The sequence below is a fragment of the Seriola aureovittata genome, chromosome 17 (genome assembly GCF_021018895.1).
Source record: "Seriola aureovittata isolate HTS-2021-v1 ecotype China chromosome 17, ASM2101889v1, whole genome shotgun sequence".
Classification (NCBI taxonomy): Eukaryota; Metazoa; Chordata; class Actinopteri; order Carangiformes; family Carangidae; genus Seriola; species Seriola aureovittata.
This window is the reverse complement of record NC_079380.1, coordinates 12,281,425-12,300,283: the sequence shown is the minus strand read 5'-3', so window position 1 is coordinate 12,300,283 and position 18,859 is coordinate 12,281,425. Positions and strand designations below refer to the sequence as shown.

The following is an 18,859-nucleotide window of genomic DNA, read 5'->3' as shown; positions in this document are numbered from 1 at the left end:
CTCCATCAGTGAAGCATCACATCTCTACTCCTCCCCCTCTTCCTTCCCAGGATGCACCTGCAAGCCTCCTCTCCTGATTCACAGCTTCATGTAGATGAAGAGGTTTAACTCTGATGTGTGTAAATTATGTTCATGTGTGAAGAGTCAAAGCTTATATCCTGAAACTGGAGATTCTTGTTGACTCATGGAAATATTGTCAATTAAATTATTCAAATGAAGCATGAATGTAAATTAAAGAGTTCACCTACACTGACAACAATGAATGAGTTAAAGACCGTTTCCCTCCAAAGAGGATTAAAGACCAACAAACATGACAAACCATGTAGATTTAACCGCAGCTCCTCCTCCTGTCAGTCACTCTCAGTTTCAGTGTAGTATTAAATTGCTCCTCCAGCACCTCCTCTCCTCATCCTCCAAACCCTCTCATCTGTCAGCAGTAAGCTCACTCTCCAAGTTACAAGGCCATTCTCAGCACACACTGACAACATGCTGGGGACCCTCTGCACTCTCATCACTGCTCTAACATGTAAGGAGGCTGACTTACTGCAGCTCTGACCTCATGTTGGATTCATCAGTCTGTGTGTTTCTCTTGACTCCATGTCGTCTTGTTGTTTCCAGGTGTGAGTGGTGTGACGGTGGTGACACAGAAGCCTCCTGTTGTGACGCTGAGGAAAGGAGAGACAGCCACCATGGACTGTAACCTGGGGACTGTTACTAACAGTGCTGCTCGCTGGTACAAACAGACTCCAGGAGGAGTTCCTCAGTATATACTGAGGTTTTATCATACAAACAGTGCTCCAACCTATGGCTCTGGTTTCTCCTCTCCCAAGTTCACATCTAATCATCAGTCAACATCAGATTATCGTTTGATCATCAACAATGTGGAGGAGGGAGACTCAGCAGTCTATTACTGTAACACATGGGACGACTCTGCTAAGGAGCACGTATCACAGTGATTTACACTGTGACAAAAACCTCTCACTGAACACTTCTGCTTTTTGAGACTCTCACATATTGTTACTATGACTGAAGCTTTCAGCCCATATGTCCTGTAACTCCTGCACATACAGTATACACAAATATTTTTCAATAAAATGAATGAATACATTGATTCACAATTTTAAAGGATTCCCTCATGAAACCCTACACCTATCTTGTGGGTTGTTATGTTTGCTTTATCAATTTAACAAAAAATATTTAAAAATATAACACAATTAACTTAAAACCATGAAAATGTAAGTCTTGCTCTGTTACAGCAACATATACATCAGTATAGAGATGTCAGATATTTAAAGAATCAGGTTGACGTTGTGGAGAGAGAGACAGGCACCGAGGGTAGAGATAGAGAGACAGGTATGACTTTAAAAAAGGTCCAAGAACTAAAATATTCATGTTGTAGTTGTGTGGTAATCCCCTTAACCATTAGACCACCAGGCAACATCACTAACTCCCTTTTCTTTAGAGAGCATCATTTCACTCTCCACCCTGTCTGTGCACAATATCAAGACAATATTGGAACTTGCCTGTTTCATTATTCAAACATGAATACAGAATCTTAATGAAATTACCACCTATGTAGTGAATAATTATTCAGAAATAAGTGGAATATGATGATATAAATCATGAAGTAATGGAATTAAATGATTCACAGTTACAGATGTAAAACTACATATTTTATTTATGAATGAAGAGGATTTGTGTGCAATTAATGTAGAAACTCCTCCTCCTCCACACTACACCACACACTGACAACATGCTGGGGACGCTCTGCACTCTCATCACTGCTCTAACATGTAAGATATTCTTCTCTTTCCTTTTATAGTCCATATTTTCAAACACAAACTTTTCACTCATGTGTTTCTCTGTGTGTGTGTTGACAGATATTGATGCAGTGATAGTGCTGACCCAGACGCCTGCTGTCCACACAGTTTCTACAGGACAAGAGGTTGTTCTCAACTGCAACATTCAGAAAGATGATGGATATTATGTCAGTTGGTATAAACAGGTTCCTGGTGCAGCTCCTCAGTACATACTGAGATTTTACCATTCTGAGAGTTCACCCACCTTTGGAACAGGATTCTCCTCAGACAGATTCAACTCTAAGTCCTCATCAGACATAGATTACCAGTTCATCATTAAGCGATCAGAGGCAGGAGACTCTGCTCAGTATTTCTGTCAAACATGGGACAAATCTGCTAAGGAGAATGTATCACAGTGATTCACGCTGTGACAAAAACCTCCTCACTAAACACTTCTGCTTTTTGAGGCTCTTTTCTTCACTGACAATGAATCCATCAACAAATTCTTTCTCTGTCTTCACATGTAACTTTAAAAATGTCTGTTTTTAATCTGTTCTCATCTGGCTCATTTCTTTGTATCTTTTCACACATATTTCTTATCCCTCTTGACGTCTTTATGTTCCGTACACTTCCCTTTACTTCAAGAATGACCCGTCATTGCTTCACGTCTCTGATGAAGCATCTTACCTGAATTTTAAATAAATTATTTTTGCATTCAGAAGCAACAGCTGCCACTCAAACGGTCAGAGAATAACTGTGTTTTCATACTTCACAATGCAGAACAACCATTTCATTTATTCAATGTACACCACTCGCTTTTTTACTACAAAGGCCAGTTTCAGTTCCTGACCACCATGGCTGGAGTAACCTGTCTGGGACATTAGATCTGTCGTTGCACCTCTGTTGCCTACAAGTTCCCATCATGCACCATGCACACAGGTCAGCACAGCTCAGTATAGATGCCAGCTTCATTACATTTGCACACATCAGCCACAGAAACCAACCAGTACTGCTTAATATCACGACCACCAATACTAAAGAGAAAACAAGGAAAACACACTGAACATCTTGTTTGACCAACAGATATTCTGATATTTATCAAACTGTGTAACTGTGACTTACAATCACACCCTCCACTTCAGGTGTGCACCTTATGTCTAACAGGCGGATCGATCAGATGACTGGGAATTATGATAGAAATAAAAACCACATTGATTAATTGAGTGTTTTCTTTTACAGTCCAACTGAAGTGACTGATGGTGTATAATCTTACAATGTTTGCCTACCACAAAACTAAATGTTTGGCATCCCTCGTGCTGTTGTCTGCACCACGCTGCACTTCCAGGCCACGGACAGGTAGGAGAGAGAGAGAGGGAGAGAGAGAGAGGGAGAGAGAGAGAGCCACTTCCGTTGTGCCCTAAATAATCTTCCCCATGGTCCTAAAAGCTTCCCGTTACACACAGGAAAATTTAATGAAATCTGTCTGTTCAGTTTGCCCACTGAGTCTAAGGGTTTAGCAGAAGTGACCTGGTTTGGTGATGGGTGTCCAGTGAGCAGTGGGATCTCTACCAGCACCGCTGTTCACCAACCAGACCACACTTTCCAAATCAGCAGCTACTTTTCCATTAAACCCTCCCAATGGCTCATGGACAAAGTCTTCACGTGTAAAGTGTCTTGGGGATCCCAGAGCTCCAAGAAGAACATAACAATGTCTGACTGCCACATGAATTAGAAGGGGACTAGATTTAGTAGCATGTTTTCTGCTAATGCTGTTTTAGAAATGTGAAATTCTTACTTTGTTTGTTTCAATTTGTGTTTTTGTTTTTTTTCTTTTCTTTTCTTTTTTTTTTTGTTTCCTTTCTAAGTTAGCCAGTTAGCCTTTATTAGCTAATAGCTTGGCTTTCAGCTTTTCTCATTTGCATGGATTCCTTCAATAAAAGCATTTTTTTTGGAAAACCACTTTTCATTTGTTTATTTAGTGTGAAAACCAAATACAATTAAATTTGATTTATAATTCATGGTTTCTTTCATAATGACTTCATGATGATTGATGATGATTTCTGTCTCTGAAAAACACTAATGACCTTTTTATTGAGATTTCAAATTAGAGAACCCGCACTCAACTGCAGCAACCACCTTGTTGTATGTTATACTTAATTTTCTGCCCATGTTTTTGTGTCTCTAGATGAATTACGAATTAAATTAAACAATTATTTTAAAGAGGGCTTACACTTGACCAATTCATTTATATGGGGCTATAATTAAGAAGACGAGGCCTGCAGGTACATCCTGGTAAGGAAGAGGGGGAGGAGTAGAGAGGTGATGCTTCACTGATGGAGGATGACAATTCAGTTTCAGTTGCTGCTCATGTTATGTCATTTTACTGCAACTATTATTTAAAAATTTTGTTATGCCATATGCCAAAATGCCATATTAGACATTTTCAATTATGTGAGCAAAATAAAACTGAAAAGGAAAAAGGAATATCAATCTAGAAATATGTATATCTAATATATATTTCCGGCCGTTGTTAGAGAGAAACATTGCATCAGAATCAGGTGTTGGTAAAGTTATTGCAGTCAAAATATCATTGGTTTAACTGTTGTGAATACAAATGAATACAGACTTGTATTGGGCACAATGCTTTTTATTGAACAATTATTGAATAAATGCAACAAGATGCAAAGCTGATACAACACCTCCACCTAACTGTCACAACAGTTATTACGAGCATGCAGACATCTTTTCTAACGCTTGTAAACGCTCATTCTGCTCCTCTGCTATTGTTCAGTGGGACAGGCTGACTTGTTGATGTTTTTCTCTGAAGTCTGGGAGCCCAAAGAAACTTTACATGTGTAAAGCTTCTCCATGTTCCAGTCTGACGTCTGGATGTCCAGATAGCTGCTGATTTGGAAAGTGTGGTCTGGTTGGTGAACAGCGGTGCTGGTAGAGATCCCACTGCTCACTGGACACCCACCAACCGACCAGGTCACTTCTGCAAAAGGCACAGACTGACTGGACAGACAGAGCAGAGTGGCTTTGTTGGACTGGAGCTCAGCACTGGACGGAGGGAAGACTGTCAGGACAGGAGGAGAGAGACCGGAGCCTGAAACAGAAGAAGATGTAAAAACTAAAATATGTATTCCAAATTTGGAATAGTAACTTAATATCAAAGGCGTTACAGAATACAGAAATAATGGTTCAAAACTTTCTTCTATGCAAATTGTGATTAAAATATTCATGAAATATAAAAATAATACATAATTTTTAAAGCACAGAGGATTAAATCAATAAAAATTGTTGTATAAGAGTACTATTTTCCAGTACTACAAAACATGAAAGAAGTTTAATCAAATACTATTGGTTGATATTTAGCAAAGCATTATATTTTGTAAAAATTTAAGTTTAAGAAAAATATATAATTTTAAGATTAAGCATGACAGTTCAAAATAATACTATATGTAAACAGCTTTATAGTTGGACACTGTTCAGACAAAAACCAATGAGAATATAACTTCAATAGAAAGAGAAAATCTCTGAAAAAAAAAAATTTGTTTGAAATGACCGGTATATATAAAAAATATGTACTGAGGGGGAAACAACTAAGATCATTTATCCACTGAACAACTTGGTAATTATTTTTCAAAGAATTATTGACAAATAACTCAATTATTTTCTAGGAATTCTGAATAAGAAACAAAATAATAAAGATTTGAAACAGAAACATAAAATGTGTCTTGTTTAATGATCAGTTGAAAAGTACTTACCTGCCACAATCAGCTTGGTGCCTCGTCCGAATACCACAGTGATTCAGTTTGTACAAATGGCCGTACAAAAACCTCCTGACTCTCACTGATGAGGGGAGTGGAACTGAAACATGCTGTTGAGACCAACTTTCACTGTCAACATCTCATTCCCTTCATCAGTCTGTTTATTTTACAAAACACTGCTTTGGATTGAAATGTATGTATTGAATTATATTAAAGATTCATCCATAATATCATATTAATATTAAGGTGAAAATCTTATAGATGATTCTGCATTTATTTGATGGGGTTAAAAAGCAGAAGTGACTGCACTGAGTGTGGAGGTTTTTGTCATAGGGTAAATGACTGATATGAACATATTCACATAGTAAAAATATGTCAGAACCTCAAAAAGCAGAAGTGTTCAGCGAGAGGTTTTTGTCACAGTGTGAATCACTGTGATACCCATTCATTAACAGAGCCATCCCATGTTTTACAGTAATAGACTGCTGAGTCTCCCTCCCCCACATTGGTGATGATCATACGATAACTTGATTCATTCTCATAATAAGAAGTGTGTTTTGGAGAGAAGAAACCAGCACCGTGATTCACAAACCACCAGCTATGATAGTACGCCAGCACAAACTGAGGAACTCCTCCTGGAATCTGTTTATACCAGCGGGCAGGACTGAGAGTAACAGTCCCCAGGTTACAGTCCATGGTGGCTATCTCTCCTTTCTTCAGCGTCACAACAGGAGGCTTCTGTGTCACCACCGTCACACCACTCACACCTGGAAACAACAAGACGACATGGAGTCAAGAGAAACACACAGACTGATGAATCCAACATGAGGTCAGAGCTGCAGTAAGTCAGCCTCCTTACATGTTAGAGCAGTGATGAGAGTGCAGAGCGTCCCCAGCATGTTGTCAGTGTGTGGTGTAAACGTCCCTTACTGTCCAGCTGAGAGGTGAGCAGGGTTGGAGTGAGGAGAAGAGAGACTGAAGCTTATAAAGACAATGAGGAGAGGAGAAGTGGAGGAGGAGGAGGAGCTTAGACACTCAACTGTGTTCGTGTTCATACACTGAAAATCTTGACCTTTGTAACTTCTTTGTGCCGCATGTATAGATTATAACCCTTATGATCAAAGTGAAAATAACATTTAAAAAAAAAAAAAGAAATTCTGGACAATGCATGAAAAATTAACTTGTAAAATTCCTGGTTTGGTAAAGTGGTCAGTCCCTTAGAGTTTGTCATTATAAACTTACTCAGGTGCATCCAATCAACTTCCAAATCAAACACCACACTAATTGATCAACCTGACATCAATTAGTCTCGATCAGAATAAAACCAGCTTTTTCTTGAAGAGTCCACTATTAGTAGAGTATGGTACAGTAAAGAATTCCCCATGGGTTGGGAAGTGCTTTCAAAAGACTTCTGAGATAAAGTTGTAAAGGTTTGGTTCTCTTTGTTCCGTTCAGACCATCATGAAGAAGTGGAAAGCCAATGGCACCACTAACACTTTGCCTAGATCAGGCCTGTCGATGGAAATTGGATGTCTGATCCAGGAGGACATTTACCAGAGAAGCCACCAAGAGGACAGCAGCAACATTGAAGGAGTGACACGTCTTTATGGCTGGGACTGGTCGGTCTGTGCATGTGACAACAATCTCACAAGCTTTACATACAGTTGGTCTGTAAGGCAAGGTGGCAAGAAAGAATAATTTTCTGAAAAAGTGCCTCACATTGTCATGATTCTGCATCTCGGGTCACCTGCCTCATTTCAGTATTCCCTTTCATACAGCTCCCAGTCAGTAAATGTCCTTTCACCCTGTTCTCCTTCACCTCCCTGCATTAGCCACGCCCACCTCATCAAGCCAACTCCGTTCACCTGGTCACACAGCTGCTCCTGATTACACTCACCCGGTATACAAACCCCAGACTCCCAATTGTTGTTTGCCAGATTGTTCTTTGCTTTTCTCCATGCAAGACTCTCTAGCATTTCTTGGACTGATTCCCCGTTTGTCCCAGACTTGCCCTTTTTGTCTGAACCTTGGAAAACACTTCAGCCTTCTGTTCCAACATTGAGAACTGCTTTTGTGACTTTGGACTTAGTCTGCATGATCCTGTTCTGGCTCATTCAGCCTGAGTCTCCAGGTCTACCAGGAAGATTTCTAACAGTTTTTTTCCCCTCCAGTTTCTGCCTTGGTTGAAATAAAGGTCTCTACAAACTGGTTTTGTTGTACTGTGTGCCACATTTGGCTCCTACACTCGCCTGTTACACACACAGCCTTGTTAGAACACATGTGCAAAAGGTGACATTGAATCTTGTGAACAATGATTTTTAAAAAGCTTTAATAGAACAGGACTTTTGTTTTAGTATTTTACATTTACTATTTTTTTAAGCAAATACACATGCATAGCTCTGAGGATTGAGGTAAAAATCCAGCAAAATAATTAAACATTTGAAAATTATATTTTTTCATGCACATACCCAGGTATGACAAAAAACATCCCCATGATGCCTTCACTAACAGTCAACATGTGTCAGTAGGTGAAAAGCAGAAGTGTTCAGTGAGGAGGTTTTTCTCAGTGTAAATCACTGTGATGCCCTTTCGTTAACAGAGCTGTCCCATGCGCTACAGTAATAGACTACTGAGTCTCCCTCCTCCACATTGTTGATCAAACGATAATCTGATGTTGACTGACGATTAGATGTGAATTTGGGGGAGGAGAAACCAGAGCCGTAGTTTGGAGCACTGTGTGTATGGTGAAAATATAATACAAACTGAGGAACTCCTCCTGGAGACTGTTTGTACCAGCGAGCAGCACTGTTAGTAACAGTCCCCAGGTTACAGTCCATGGTGGCTGTCTCTCCTTTCCTCAGTGTCACAACAGGAGGCTTCTGTGTCACCACCGTCACACCACTCACACCTGGAAACAACAAGATGACATGGAGTCAAGAGAAACACACAGACTGATGAATCCAAATCCAAGTGTCCTCCTATTGTGTTTGGAATACTATTGATATTTTTGATCATACTATGATCTACTCCAACAGTGATGCGAGATTCATTTCTGTTAACCTTTCTATATGAACTCATAAACTGCAGGATAAATATATTACCAGTTTTTTAGATTTGTGTTAATGAAGTTCTCACCATGTCAATATGTGCACTAAACAACTTTCTACGCACGGTTTAACTTTACCTTTATTTTCATCTTCTGAATATTTGTCTCACCAAGAAAAAAATGTTTCATATTAATCCAAATTGGACTGACTGACTAAAAATAAACAAGTCAAGTATCTTTGTATCAGCTGTTGCTGTTGTCAGGTTCTAACTGTGATTCTGTAATAAATGTGTAGCAGTTGGCTTCAGGGCCTTTTCCTGATGAAAGACTAAAGTAATTATAGTTTTCACTTTGACTATAAGAAGTAGTGAAAAACCATCAAGAAGATTTGGGAGGAAAACCTGCATACTTGTTTTATTAGCTTTGTTTTATTAGCTATGAGCTTTGGTTCATGACTTCACATTCAGTTCAGATGTGTCAGTGTCTCAAAAAGCAGAAGTGTTAAGTGAGGAGGTTTTTGTCACAGTGTAAATCACTGTGATACGTTCTCCTTAGCAGAGTCGTCCCATAGATGACAGTAATAGACTGCTGAGTCGTCTTCCATCACATTGTTGATGATCAAACGATAATCTGTTTCTGACTGATGAGTGGATGTGAATCTGGGAGAAGAGTAACCAGTGCCATATTTTGGAGAACTCCAGCTGTGATGAAAATTTAGTACATAATGAGGAACTCCTCCTGGAATCTGTTTAAACCAATGAGCTGATTTATCAGTAACAGTCCCCAGGTTACAGTCCATGGTGGCTGTCTCTCCTTTCCTGAGCGTCACAACAGGAGGCTTCTGTGTCACCACCGTCACACCACTCACACCTGGAAACAACAAGACGACATGGAGTCAAGAGAAACACACAGACTGATGAATCCAACATGAGGTCAGAGCTGCAGTAAGTCAGCCTCCTTACATGTTAGAGCAGTGATGAGAGTGCAGAGGGTCCCCAGCATGTTGTCAGTGTGTGCTGAGAATGGCCTTGTAACTTGGAGAGTGAGCTTACTGCTGACAGATGAGAGGGTTTGGAGGATGAGGAGAGGAGGTGCTGGAGGAGCAATTTAATACTACACTGAAACTGAGAGTGACTGACAGGAGGAGGAGCTGCGGTTAAAACCTATGTTACCCTCAAATGTTGGTTATATATCTAAATGTAAGTTACAAATATTAAATCAATAAATTCTGAAATTGTATGAAGTATTTTTCTTCTTCTTTTTTGATTCAGTCACCATTTCAATATGTTTGTATGATATTTCTGCACATACAGGACTATGTGAATGTTGAGATGAAGTGTAAAACTACCAAAATTTAAATTAAACAATTTTTAAATTGATAATGTTTAGAAATTAGTATTAAAATGTAATGCAAAAGGTTACTACAAGAACTTTTTTTTCTTTTCCAATTTCGGTTCCCTGACACCTTTGGTTAAATATAGTTTGTTAACAAGTGCTATTTGTTGTCTTTATTCATAAATGATTTGTCCAAGTTCCTAATTATTCTTTATATTAACTTAGTTCAGTAGAAGTTCACAAACTAAAATGATAAGACGTCTATTCTAGGATATAAGCACGTATAAGCATGTATATATGTACAACAACATACACGTGCGGGCTGAATAAGCTACTATTCACCAAATGCTAATAAGTGAAGCATCCGTGTGTTTCCACCACAGAGAGCTGACACTTAAATTTTTAATTTACATGAAGCTAAATAAAGACAGGAGGCCTGCAGGTGCATCCTGCAGAGTAGAGAGAGGCACAAAAAAATGAGCCCTCATCTGACGAAATCTAGGGTTGTGTGTGTGTGTGTGTGTGTGTGTATGTGTGTGAGAGAGACTGTGTGCTTAAACTACTTCAATTAGTACAAGTGTCTTCTGTGTCTTTCTAATAGTAATCCAGTGCTGCTCTCTAGTGTGCATTTAACAGAACTGCACTGTGTATTGGACATTTTCTTATTTCTTCATGTCATCAGGTTGAGCAGATAAACCACATGGAGTCAAAAAACAGATGCTTCATTGCTTGAAAGAAATATGTGGAAAGGACAAATTAAAGACTATGCAGTCATTTCATTAAGTTACTTCTCAAATGAATCCACAAAACAAATAGAAAACATAAAAGATTTTACATAGTGAAATAGAAAAAAAGCAGAATGTAATTTAATAAATGTCTATGGTATTAAGGGAATGTTAATTTTTACTTTGTTTCTTGCGATAATGCGGTGGTAGTTTACTGAGATTAATCTGTCTGCTTTACTGCTAACAACCAGCAGAGGGCAAGTAGTAAACATCAGTGTGTGTGTGTGTATGTGTGTGTGTGTGTGTGTGTGTGTGTGTGTGTGTGTGTGTGTGTGTGTGTGTGTGTGTGTGTGTGTGTGTGTGTATGTGTGTATGTGTGTGTGTGAGGGACAGAAACAGAGAGACATGAGTGAGGGGATAAGATAGGAGACAAACAGAGATGGGCAAGGAGGGATTTGGAGCAACGCATATTTTAACTTCCTCTCTTTAAAGATTCTGTCCAGCAGATCTGGGCCCTGTGCATTTGGAGTCAGTTTGAATGATTAATATGATTAACAAAACAGTTTGCACAAATCATCAGAATACTCAGCCCAGCAAAATAAAAAGTTCAGCAACTCATAGAGCCAATATGATTCAGTTATGGCCACAGTGGAAAGCAACAAACAGGCACATTGAAGCTTCCAAATTCTAGATCATTTTAAAAGGTGCGCATATACAGTAAGTGACTGTGGATTGCAATATTATCCACACTGATTATCACGTGTGAGTCTGACATTTCAGTTAATATGCAATATTACGGGGGTACTTACACGTTTTGCAGTTACTCACAATGTGGCTAAACTAGTGCCTTTCGTCATGGTGACGTCGGTGCTGCTTGCCTCCTCCAGCTCAGTGTCTCTGTCATTCGTCACCTGTCCACTAGTCGCCCTGTTCACTTTTCCCGCCTCTGCTGGTCACCTGACCATTAGCTAATTTGCTACACAGCAGCCAACGGGCATATGTCTACGTGTCTGTGTGAATGTAATTTTTGGCTTTGCTTGTGACTCATGGACACAGCAAAAATGGCACAAAACATCGTCTCCACTGCCCAGTTCTCCAGAGTGAGGATAGGAGGTAAGGTTGATGAGGAAATGCCTGTGGTCCCAAAACATTTCAGTTTCAACCACCCCACACCACGCGAGCGCGCGCGCGCACGAGCATTCGCAAGATTCCTCTAGAAATGGCTGTCAAGTGTGACAAAAAAATCCGGAGCACAACGGAAATCAAGCTGAGATTGTCTTCAAAATTGTCCTCTGATACGTAAATGAGTTTTTACTTTGAAGGCTGCAAACGGAAGTGCTTTCACACTAAATCTCGCTTGACAGTGGTGCAAAATGTCGCGCAGTCTTTCTGTACCTAAGCTGTAACGCAAATGCGCATCGCTGACCGACGCATCTTTTTTTTTTTTAAAACGAATCATCTGCCCTGCCAGTGATCGGCATGTTACATGTAGTGCGGGGCGAGGAGCACACAGAGCTTTATTCTGAAAGGAAAGCAAATGGGATGTCACCAAATGTTTGGAGCAGTCAAGATTTGACAGTGTATAAAATCGGTGTAAATAACGGATAAGCGTTTCACCGGGTGACCTAGTAGGTCCACTAAACCTGTCCGTAATAGCAGTCACGAAAAGGAGGCGCGAGCCGGGATATTGTTGTCAAACAAGTCGACCAACAGATGTGGTAAAATGGAAATGACTGTCAACATCTGTCTCCAAATCTGTTCGAGCTGAAGGTGGAGCGGGATTTTCTTGGGGGGGCTCTCTGTGAGGTGTGATGGAATAAAATGCTGCGCATTACAGCTTCTGCTACAGTTTACCTACATTTTAAATGCACCTGAGTCGAGAATTTATTCTTGACCTTTCATTTTGTGTTTAGGCTTTTGCTGTCTTCTGCAACGCAACGAGGAGGATGGTCTTTGCCCTACATGTGATTGTCATGTCTTCGGCATTTTTCAACCCCAGTTTTGCCTTCAGCTCTCACTTTGATACAGGTAAGGGTGAAACTGATGACTTGAATGAGGGCGTTTGGTCATTTGCTCCAGATCTGCTTCTTATTTTGATGTTTTTTCATGATCAGGCTGAGTGCTCTCCTCAGTATCTGATGCCGTGTGTCTCTGTTTCTTGGTGCTATAACACTGTATAGCCTATATAATTGCCTTAGTCACTAGCAGCAGCAGCATCATCGCCATAACATCATCATCATCATCCAACATTGAGCTTAAACCTGTAAGGATTCGCTCAGTTATGGATGTTTTATATTCAGTCAGTCCCTTCTGGCTTGGTGATAAGAGGGTTAAAAGTTGTGTCTGCAGTGAATCTGCATAGTCCTCTATGTACATCACTGCAGCTGAGTGTGTGCATGTGTGTACTGTATGTGTTTTCTATGACCAGGATGTGTGCATGGTGACTGCCTACAACATGACAGAGGTGACCCGCTGGCAAGAGGTGCATGGCTCTGCTGTTTGAGGTTGCGGTACTTTGCGCTCGCTCGGATGCAGTGTTTAATCATCCTCTGGATTGCGGGGTGATCCTTGGCAAAGGAGAGCCCAGGTGCTGCTGCAGTGCTACAGGACCAACGAGCAGGAAGTCATGGCTGTGCAGACAACCCTTTGTGAGGGCTTGAATTAGAGCAGAATAAATAACCGTGTGCAAGTGTAAACAGGACTGAGAGAGTCCCTGAGCTGGACGCAGTGTGCTTGGCATACAAATGATGGTGAGCCCAGTGGCTCTCAAGTTTCAGGCGCTATCTCTCCTCCCCAAACTGCCCACTCTCACTGATCTCTGATCCTTCTTTGTATAATTATTCAACCCTTCTCTATCTTCCTGTGACTCTCTTCACTTCTCATTCTGTGTATCTAATCTCTGCTGCTCCTCATTCAGAATGTGACACTGAAAGTGGCTTCCAATTGAAAGTCAAATAGGTTACTTACTTTACAGGAGGTATGCTGTCCTTGTGAGAAGAAATAAGACATAATTGTGACAGTACCTCAACCTGACACTTTATTAAGGTAAAGCACCGTAGCAAGTAAGTGAAGAGTACTATGTTATATTTAGAACAGATGCTTTTCCCATCACATAGGATCCTTTGTGAAAATTTGTATTAATACACAATCACAGGCGATTTAAGACTGATATAGGTAAAGTACACTAATGTGACGTGACAGTTTTTTTCATGAATAATGCTTGAACTGTTACAGATACTGTTCTGCTCCTCTTTAAGATGCACTACAAAGAGAAACAGAGATCGCTTTAGTGTTTAGATATTTGGAAAACAGCTCTGGGAACAGTTCTCAGTCTGGACTGTGGAGTGGGTGCTGAGCTGGCTATTTCTGGTTCTGTGCAGTGAAATATGATACAAACCTACCAGAGGAGTGTAATCTTTTAATTTGGAGCAAGATAAATGGTTCCCAGCTGAATTTATGGGTAAAATGCCTGGTAACTGTGGCTCTTCTGGGGCGTCTCCTAATTTAATTGTCTTGGTATTTTCTTCCTGGAGGTGGTCACAGGTTTGGAAAATTTCCCCTCAGGAATGTGCAGTCAAATGTTCATATTTTCCTCATTCAGTTGATGGTAGCAGAATGAATAGCCTCAGTGACAAGTCAGGAGTGCATGCATTGGGATTGGTTAGGTTTAGGTGGAGGGTGGGGCATGAGTGGGCATGTATGTGTAGCTTGTATGTAGCTAGAGTAGACACTGAAGAATGGACAGTCACTCCCCTGTCATAATGATCTAAAATTCTCATAAGAGCAGCGCCTCACTAGCGATCCTGTTTCTTCCCAGTAATTGGACTGAGAATCAATGTTGCCAAGGTGATGGAGGGGGGCGTGTGAGGAGGAACCAATCATTCTCATGGCCAGTGCTAAGGACAGAGAAATGCTAGAGTCCCTTAAAGGGGAGGGAAACACTCAGGGAGGAATAGCATTCAATCTGCTGTAGCTGCTGAATACGCTGGCTTTGGAGTGGATTAATAAAATACATCTACAACCAAACATACCAGAGGAATCTAATCTGAAAAAAAAAAAAACAACATCATTGTTTTATGATGAATAAATGTCACAAGACTCAGACTGTGGTCAGGCAGCTTGAAGATAGCAATGTGGAAAAATGATGTAAACACAGCAAATGCTACACCGTTCCCCCATTTTGGATTGAGCAAACTGTTTGGCCATTCTAACCATGCATTGATTAGAGATCAAATCTCAAATTCAGACAGCGTTTGAAGTGTAGCACCCCTCAAGCCATCCTCCACAGCTGCACTTCCTCTCCGTGCCCTGGGCTATGTAAGAACATAGTGTGCTTTACCTCTGCGCACACAGTCACACATGCACAAACACACACACCGAGACAGAGGAAAAACAACCGTGGGGCCAGGTCAGTCATCACATTGCATGGCATTACATAAGCCATCAGCAGGGGATGGACACACCGTAGCAGGATTGTCGATCCCCTGACTACATCGGTCAGAGGGGGGAAACTTGCCCTTTGTGTGTGGCATTCTGCACCAGTGACAACTGTAGCTCGCACCTGGCTTACAACTGCTTCAGCACCACGGAGAGCTCTCCCATCAGTAAAGGAAGCAGATGCCAATGTGCGAAGGGTAGCTTTTTGAAAACCTGGCTGCATCCTAGGTAGAGAGTTAATATGCATCACGTCACTGTCAGGATAACAGAAGACGGACTGACCTGGATGACAGCACTGATACACCAGCAAGCTGATAATGCAGCACTGTGGGAGGCAGTCTCTGCTGATGCCTGGAGGTGGCGGTGGTGGCCAGCACACGTTAGGGACGGTATCTTAAAGTGGAAAAAAAACAAAAAAAACATGCTGTTTTCTATCAGTCAACATAATTCATAATACACATTCCACATGCAGGAAAGCTTACACGTGTCGTCACATGCACATGGACACAACACTGCAGGCTCTAACCAAGGTGGTAGTGATCATGGAGAGGAAAGATGTTAAAAATGGTATCTTGACTTGCTCTCAGAGCTCCTCCCGCTGACTGGGTCAGGACAAGGCAGCCACCGCTGACTATTTGATTATTCATCTCTCCATGTGTAACACCAAGCACTTTAGTTACATAAGTCTGCCTCTGGAGGAACTAGAAAAAGAATGAAGTGGATTTAAGCAGTCAAGGGGAACCATCTATGTCTCCTCTATGTGCTCTCTGTGCGATGATGTGGGCGCTGTGGGTTTTCTGGTGTCACACTCATTGAAGGCTTGTGCATGTGAAATTGCGTGGTTGTTTGTTTTAGAGAGGGACCCATGCAGTATTTAATTTGTCACCAAGCTCTCTATCACTTCTGGTTGAATTAACTGTAAATGCTAGAGCACGCTGAGAGCCATTTAGCAACACCTCAAATGGTGGTGACGGTAGTCGAGATGCTTGCTAGTTAGGTATAGTGGGCTGATTTTAGGGATGTTTTATGACAATGAAAAAGGCAGGGAGGGAGGGAAAGAACAAGCAAGCATGTTCATGTGTTTAAAAGGACAGATCTAAGAAGACATTTGGGTGGAAAATGTGCGTGTGCAAATCCACTGCATGTGTATGTGTGGGAGTGTATTCTTAACAATAGCACTGGGAAAACATCAAACTATGGAAGGAATAATGAGTGGGGCATTGGAGTCTGCATAACTCACACTAACTTGTTTTGCTCAGGTATGTTTGCATTTCATTACACACACACACACACACACACACACACACACACACACACACAGCCTTTGTCTGCATCATGAGACTCGAGACCCTGAAATGTCATCTCAAGTGCATATTTGTATGTCTGCATATGGTTTGCACATGTATCTAATTTGTGTTTATCAGCCAGAGGCCTAAGCACACAAGGGCCCAAACACTCCTTCCTGGAGTGTGTATGTGTGTGTCTGTGTACAGATGCTCTTGTCATACTGTAGATGATACTTTACAAGGAAAACTGTTTAAACCGTGCCATTGCCAGAGATAAAGAAATGAAGTTCATTTTTGAACAGCCGGCAGTTTCATTGACTTATTTAAGAAAATGTTGATTGTATTTTTGTTTCTATAATATAATATATGATTTCTAATAGAGTAATGTACTATATTGTAGTAGTTGCTAATGTACTATATTGTAGTAGTTGCTTTGTAAAGTGTAATATGACAATTTCTGATGGCTTCTTTGACTATATCACCATGGTTTTGGGCCAACCTTTTCATTTGCAGCTTTGGTCAGTTTTTCACTATTACATAACATAACCAAATCATGAACATGTTTAACTTTGTGTCTGTGGTTTGAACCTAAGTCCCCATTTAGATAAACACTCCCATAAATCTTGTAGTGGCAGGAAGGCATATATGTATTAATATCCATAAGTGTCCTTCATCAGCGTTTTGTCTTTCCTGGTGTTAACTGTCCATTCCATAGATAGTGAGGACCTGTCCACATTCACTGTCCTTTAAGAAAAAAATATGAAAATAAAACCTTTGTGGTTTTCCAAGTATCTTTGTTAGACAATGTATACACACACACACACACACACACACACACACACACACACACACATGTATGTATATATTTATAGGAAACTGCTGGCTTGCAGAACTGTATCTCTCTTTCTCTCTCTCTATATATATATTTATATATAGATATATAAATATATAATGTGTGCGTGTGTACATATATGTATGTATATGTGTCATTTTAATTTCTCTGTTGTCGTTTAATAAATTATGAGGATTGCTTTGTCACTGTGCGCAACTGGTCTGAAAATGTTTAAATGATTGGTAGTGCCTGTCTCTCAGGATTGTTAGTGCTGGTCCTTGTCAAAATTTACATCTCCTATAAACTGTGTTGCTTCCTCTTGCAAAGAGGATCTTTCGGTCCTCAGTCGAGTTTCCTCCTCTACTTTACTCAAGAGGATAAACATGTTTTCATTCCATGCAACCGTCTGTTTGCCAATGTGATAAACGACGAGCAGCTTTTGTTCCATTTGTGGAGAACAGAAGCTCTGATTCTTTTTGTGCTGCATAATAATCACCCAGTTCAGCAGATTTACCTCCAAATCTGACCCAGCAGCAAAACATAGGCCAACAGAGGCTACCAGTCTCCTCTGCAATGATATGTGCATACATTGATTATAATAATGTCTCACATAAATGAATTATTGATGTTAAATCGTACAGCGAGCAGTGTCCTGCGTGTTTAGTTAATTAATCTGGAATTAACTGGAAAGATCTGCCCATCACAGACAAAGTTGATATTCGGATGCTTTCTTTCCAGCAGAGTGCCCTTCCCTGGGCTGACGGGGGACGGACATGACAGGCCTGTAATGCTGATCCACGGTGGTCCTCCTGGGCTCTCACTCCCAGTTAATGACAGTTATCATGGCTCTGTCCAGGCCTGTGCAGTCACAAAGAGCATGACTAGAGAACGGTAGAGAGGATGCAAATTGGTGGAGGATACCGTACCCTGCCATTAATCACGTCATGCTGTTCGCTCTGCTGTCATCCCTTCCTGAGACTGACGTATCTGTGCACATATCTGTGTGTGTGTGTGTGTGTGTGTGTTCCCCTCCTCCTCTGCAACTCTCGGCCCTCCCTCCTCATAGTCTCACGCTCCTTACCGTCTCTCGCTTTTAATCCCTGCACTCCTCTACCGTTTTTTTTTTCAACTTCACAACTCCTGCTTTAAGCTTTCCTTATATCTCCAGAGCATTTTCTCTCCCTTCCTCTGTCCTAACTCATGAGCTCTCCCCTCTTAATGCAGCTTGTAACAGAGGGTTGCTGTTGGACGTTTTCTCTCTTGGGAAGCCAGGCTGTGTCAGAGCACAGCTGACTTCTCCTTGAATGCAGCCTACTAGCTCTCCCAGTGGCTGTTGAACACAAAAAAGAGGGGGACAAACTCTAGACATTCTGCATCCTTTGACGGAGATGCTGTACATATAGAGTCTTTCGAAACAGATGCTCAAATTACATCTTGACACCAAATATGAGCTCACCACTTGAGCCAGTGATTGATCTGTAAGCGTTGTCCCCATGCCTTTTATTTATACACACACAAAAGCAGTGGAGAAATCGATATTTAGCTTGGCTTATATACAGGCATGAAACTGTCATTCTTATTCAGCTACTGCGAGCTGAATATTTTCAGTGTTGCCCTGTTGAAGACTCA

The 18,859-nt window shown here is 40.8% G+C and overlaps 3 protein-coding genes and 1 gene segment (V, D, J or C); 3 read left to right on the top strand and 1 right to left on the bottom strand.

Moving 5' to 3' along the window:
- The first annotated feature begins 428 nt into the window (after nt 1–428).
- Nucleotides 429–1,063, top strand: LOC130185431 (immunoglobulin lambda variable 3-21-like). The segment is given in 2 exon segments: nt 429–526; nt 619–1,063. Coding segments are annotated over 2 exon segments (378 nt in total).
- A 690-nt stretch (nt 1,064–1,753) lies between these two features.
- LOC130185430 (immunoglobulin lambda-1 light chain-like) lies at nt 1,754–4,200 on the top strand. The gene is made up of 3 exons (XM_056401903.1): nt 1,754–1,793; nt 1,881–2,214; nt 3,171–4,200. Exons 1-3 carry the CDS (start codon nt 1,754–1,756, stop codon nt 3,529–3,531), a joined length of 735 nt encoding a protein of 244 aa, XP_056257878.1. The 3' UTR covers nt 3,532–4,200.
- Nucleotides 4,201–4,409: 209 nt separating this feature from the next.
- Nucleotides 4,410–6,552, bottom strand: LOC130185000 (immunoglobulin lambda-1 light chain-like). The gene is made up of 4 exons (XM_056401167.1): nt 6,429–6,552; nt 6,012–6,336; nt 5,567–5,601; nt 4,410–4,905 (listed from the first exon to the last, which is right to left on the bottom strand). The coding sequence occupies exons 1-4, from the start codon at nt 6,466–6,468 to the stop codon at nt 4,580–4,582; spliced, it is 726 nt and encodes a 241-aa protein (XP_056257142.1). The 5' UTR covers nt 6,469–6,552; the 3' UTR covers nt 4,410–4,579.
- A 5,021-nt stretch (nt 6,553–11,573) lies between these two features.
- Nucleotides 11,574–18,859, top strand: part of aatka (apoptosis-associated tyrosine kinase a) — a 34,665-nt gene continuing 27,379 nt past the window's right edge. Inside the window, exons 1-2 of one of the 3 annotated variants that reach the window (XM_056401157.1) lie at nt 11,574–11,788; nt 12,589–12,703. In XM_056401157.1, the coding sequence (XP_056257132.1) occupies nt 12,622–12,703 (82 nt within the window). In that variant the 5' untranslated portion in view covers nt 11,574–11,788; nt 12,589–12,621. Of the gene's footprint in view, nt 11,789–12,031; nt 12,482–12,588; nt 12,704–18,859 lie in introns of those variants that run through there. The other 2 variants (XM_056401158.1, XM_056401156.1) reach the window with 2 other exon arrangements.

Bases quoted from the DNA above. Each gene is read 5' to 3' on its own strand.
- LOC130185430 (XM_056401903.1), top strand. From the start codon at position 1,754: ATGCTGGGGACGCTCTGCACTCTCATCACTGCTCTAACAT. The intron at 1,794-1,880 runs GTAAGATATTCT...GTGTGTTGACAG, and splicing joins TCTCATCACTGCTCTAACAT to ATATTGATGCAGTGATAGTG. The intron at 2,215-3,170 runs GTGATTCACGCT...GGAGAGAGAGAG, and splicing joins GCTAAGGAGAATGTATCACA to AGGGAGAGAGAGAGAGGGAG.
- LOC130185000 (XM_056401167.1), bottom strand. From the start codon at position 6,468: ATGCTGGGGACGCTCTGCACTCTCATCACTGCTCTAACAT. The intron at 6,337-6,428 runs GTAAGGAGGCTG...TGTTGTTTCCAG, and splicing joins TCTCATCACTGCTCTAACAT to GTGTGAGTGGTGTGACGGTG. The intron at 4,906-5,566 runs GTAAGTACTTTT...CTTCTGTTTCAG, and splicing joins CACCAAGCTGATTGTGGCAG to GCTCCGGTCTCTCTCCTCCT.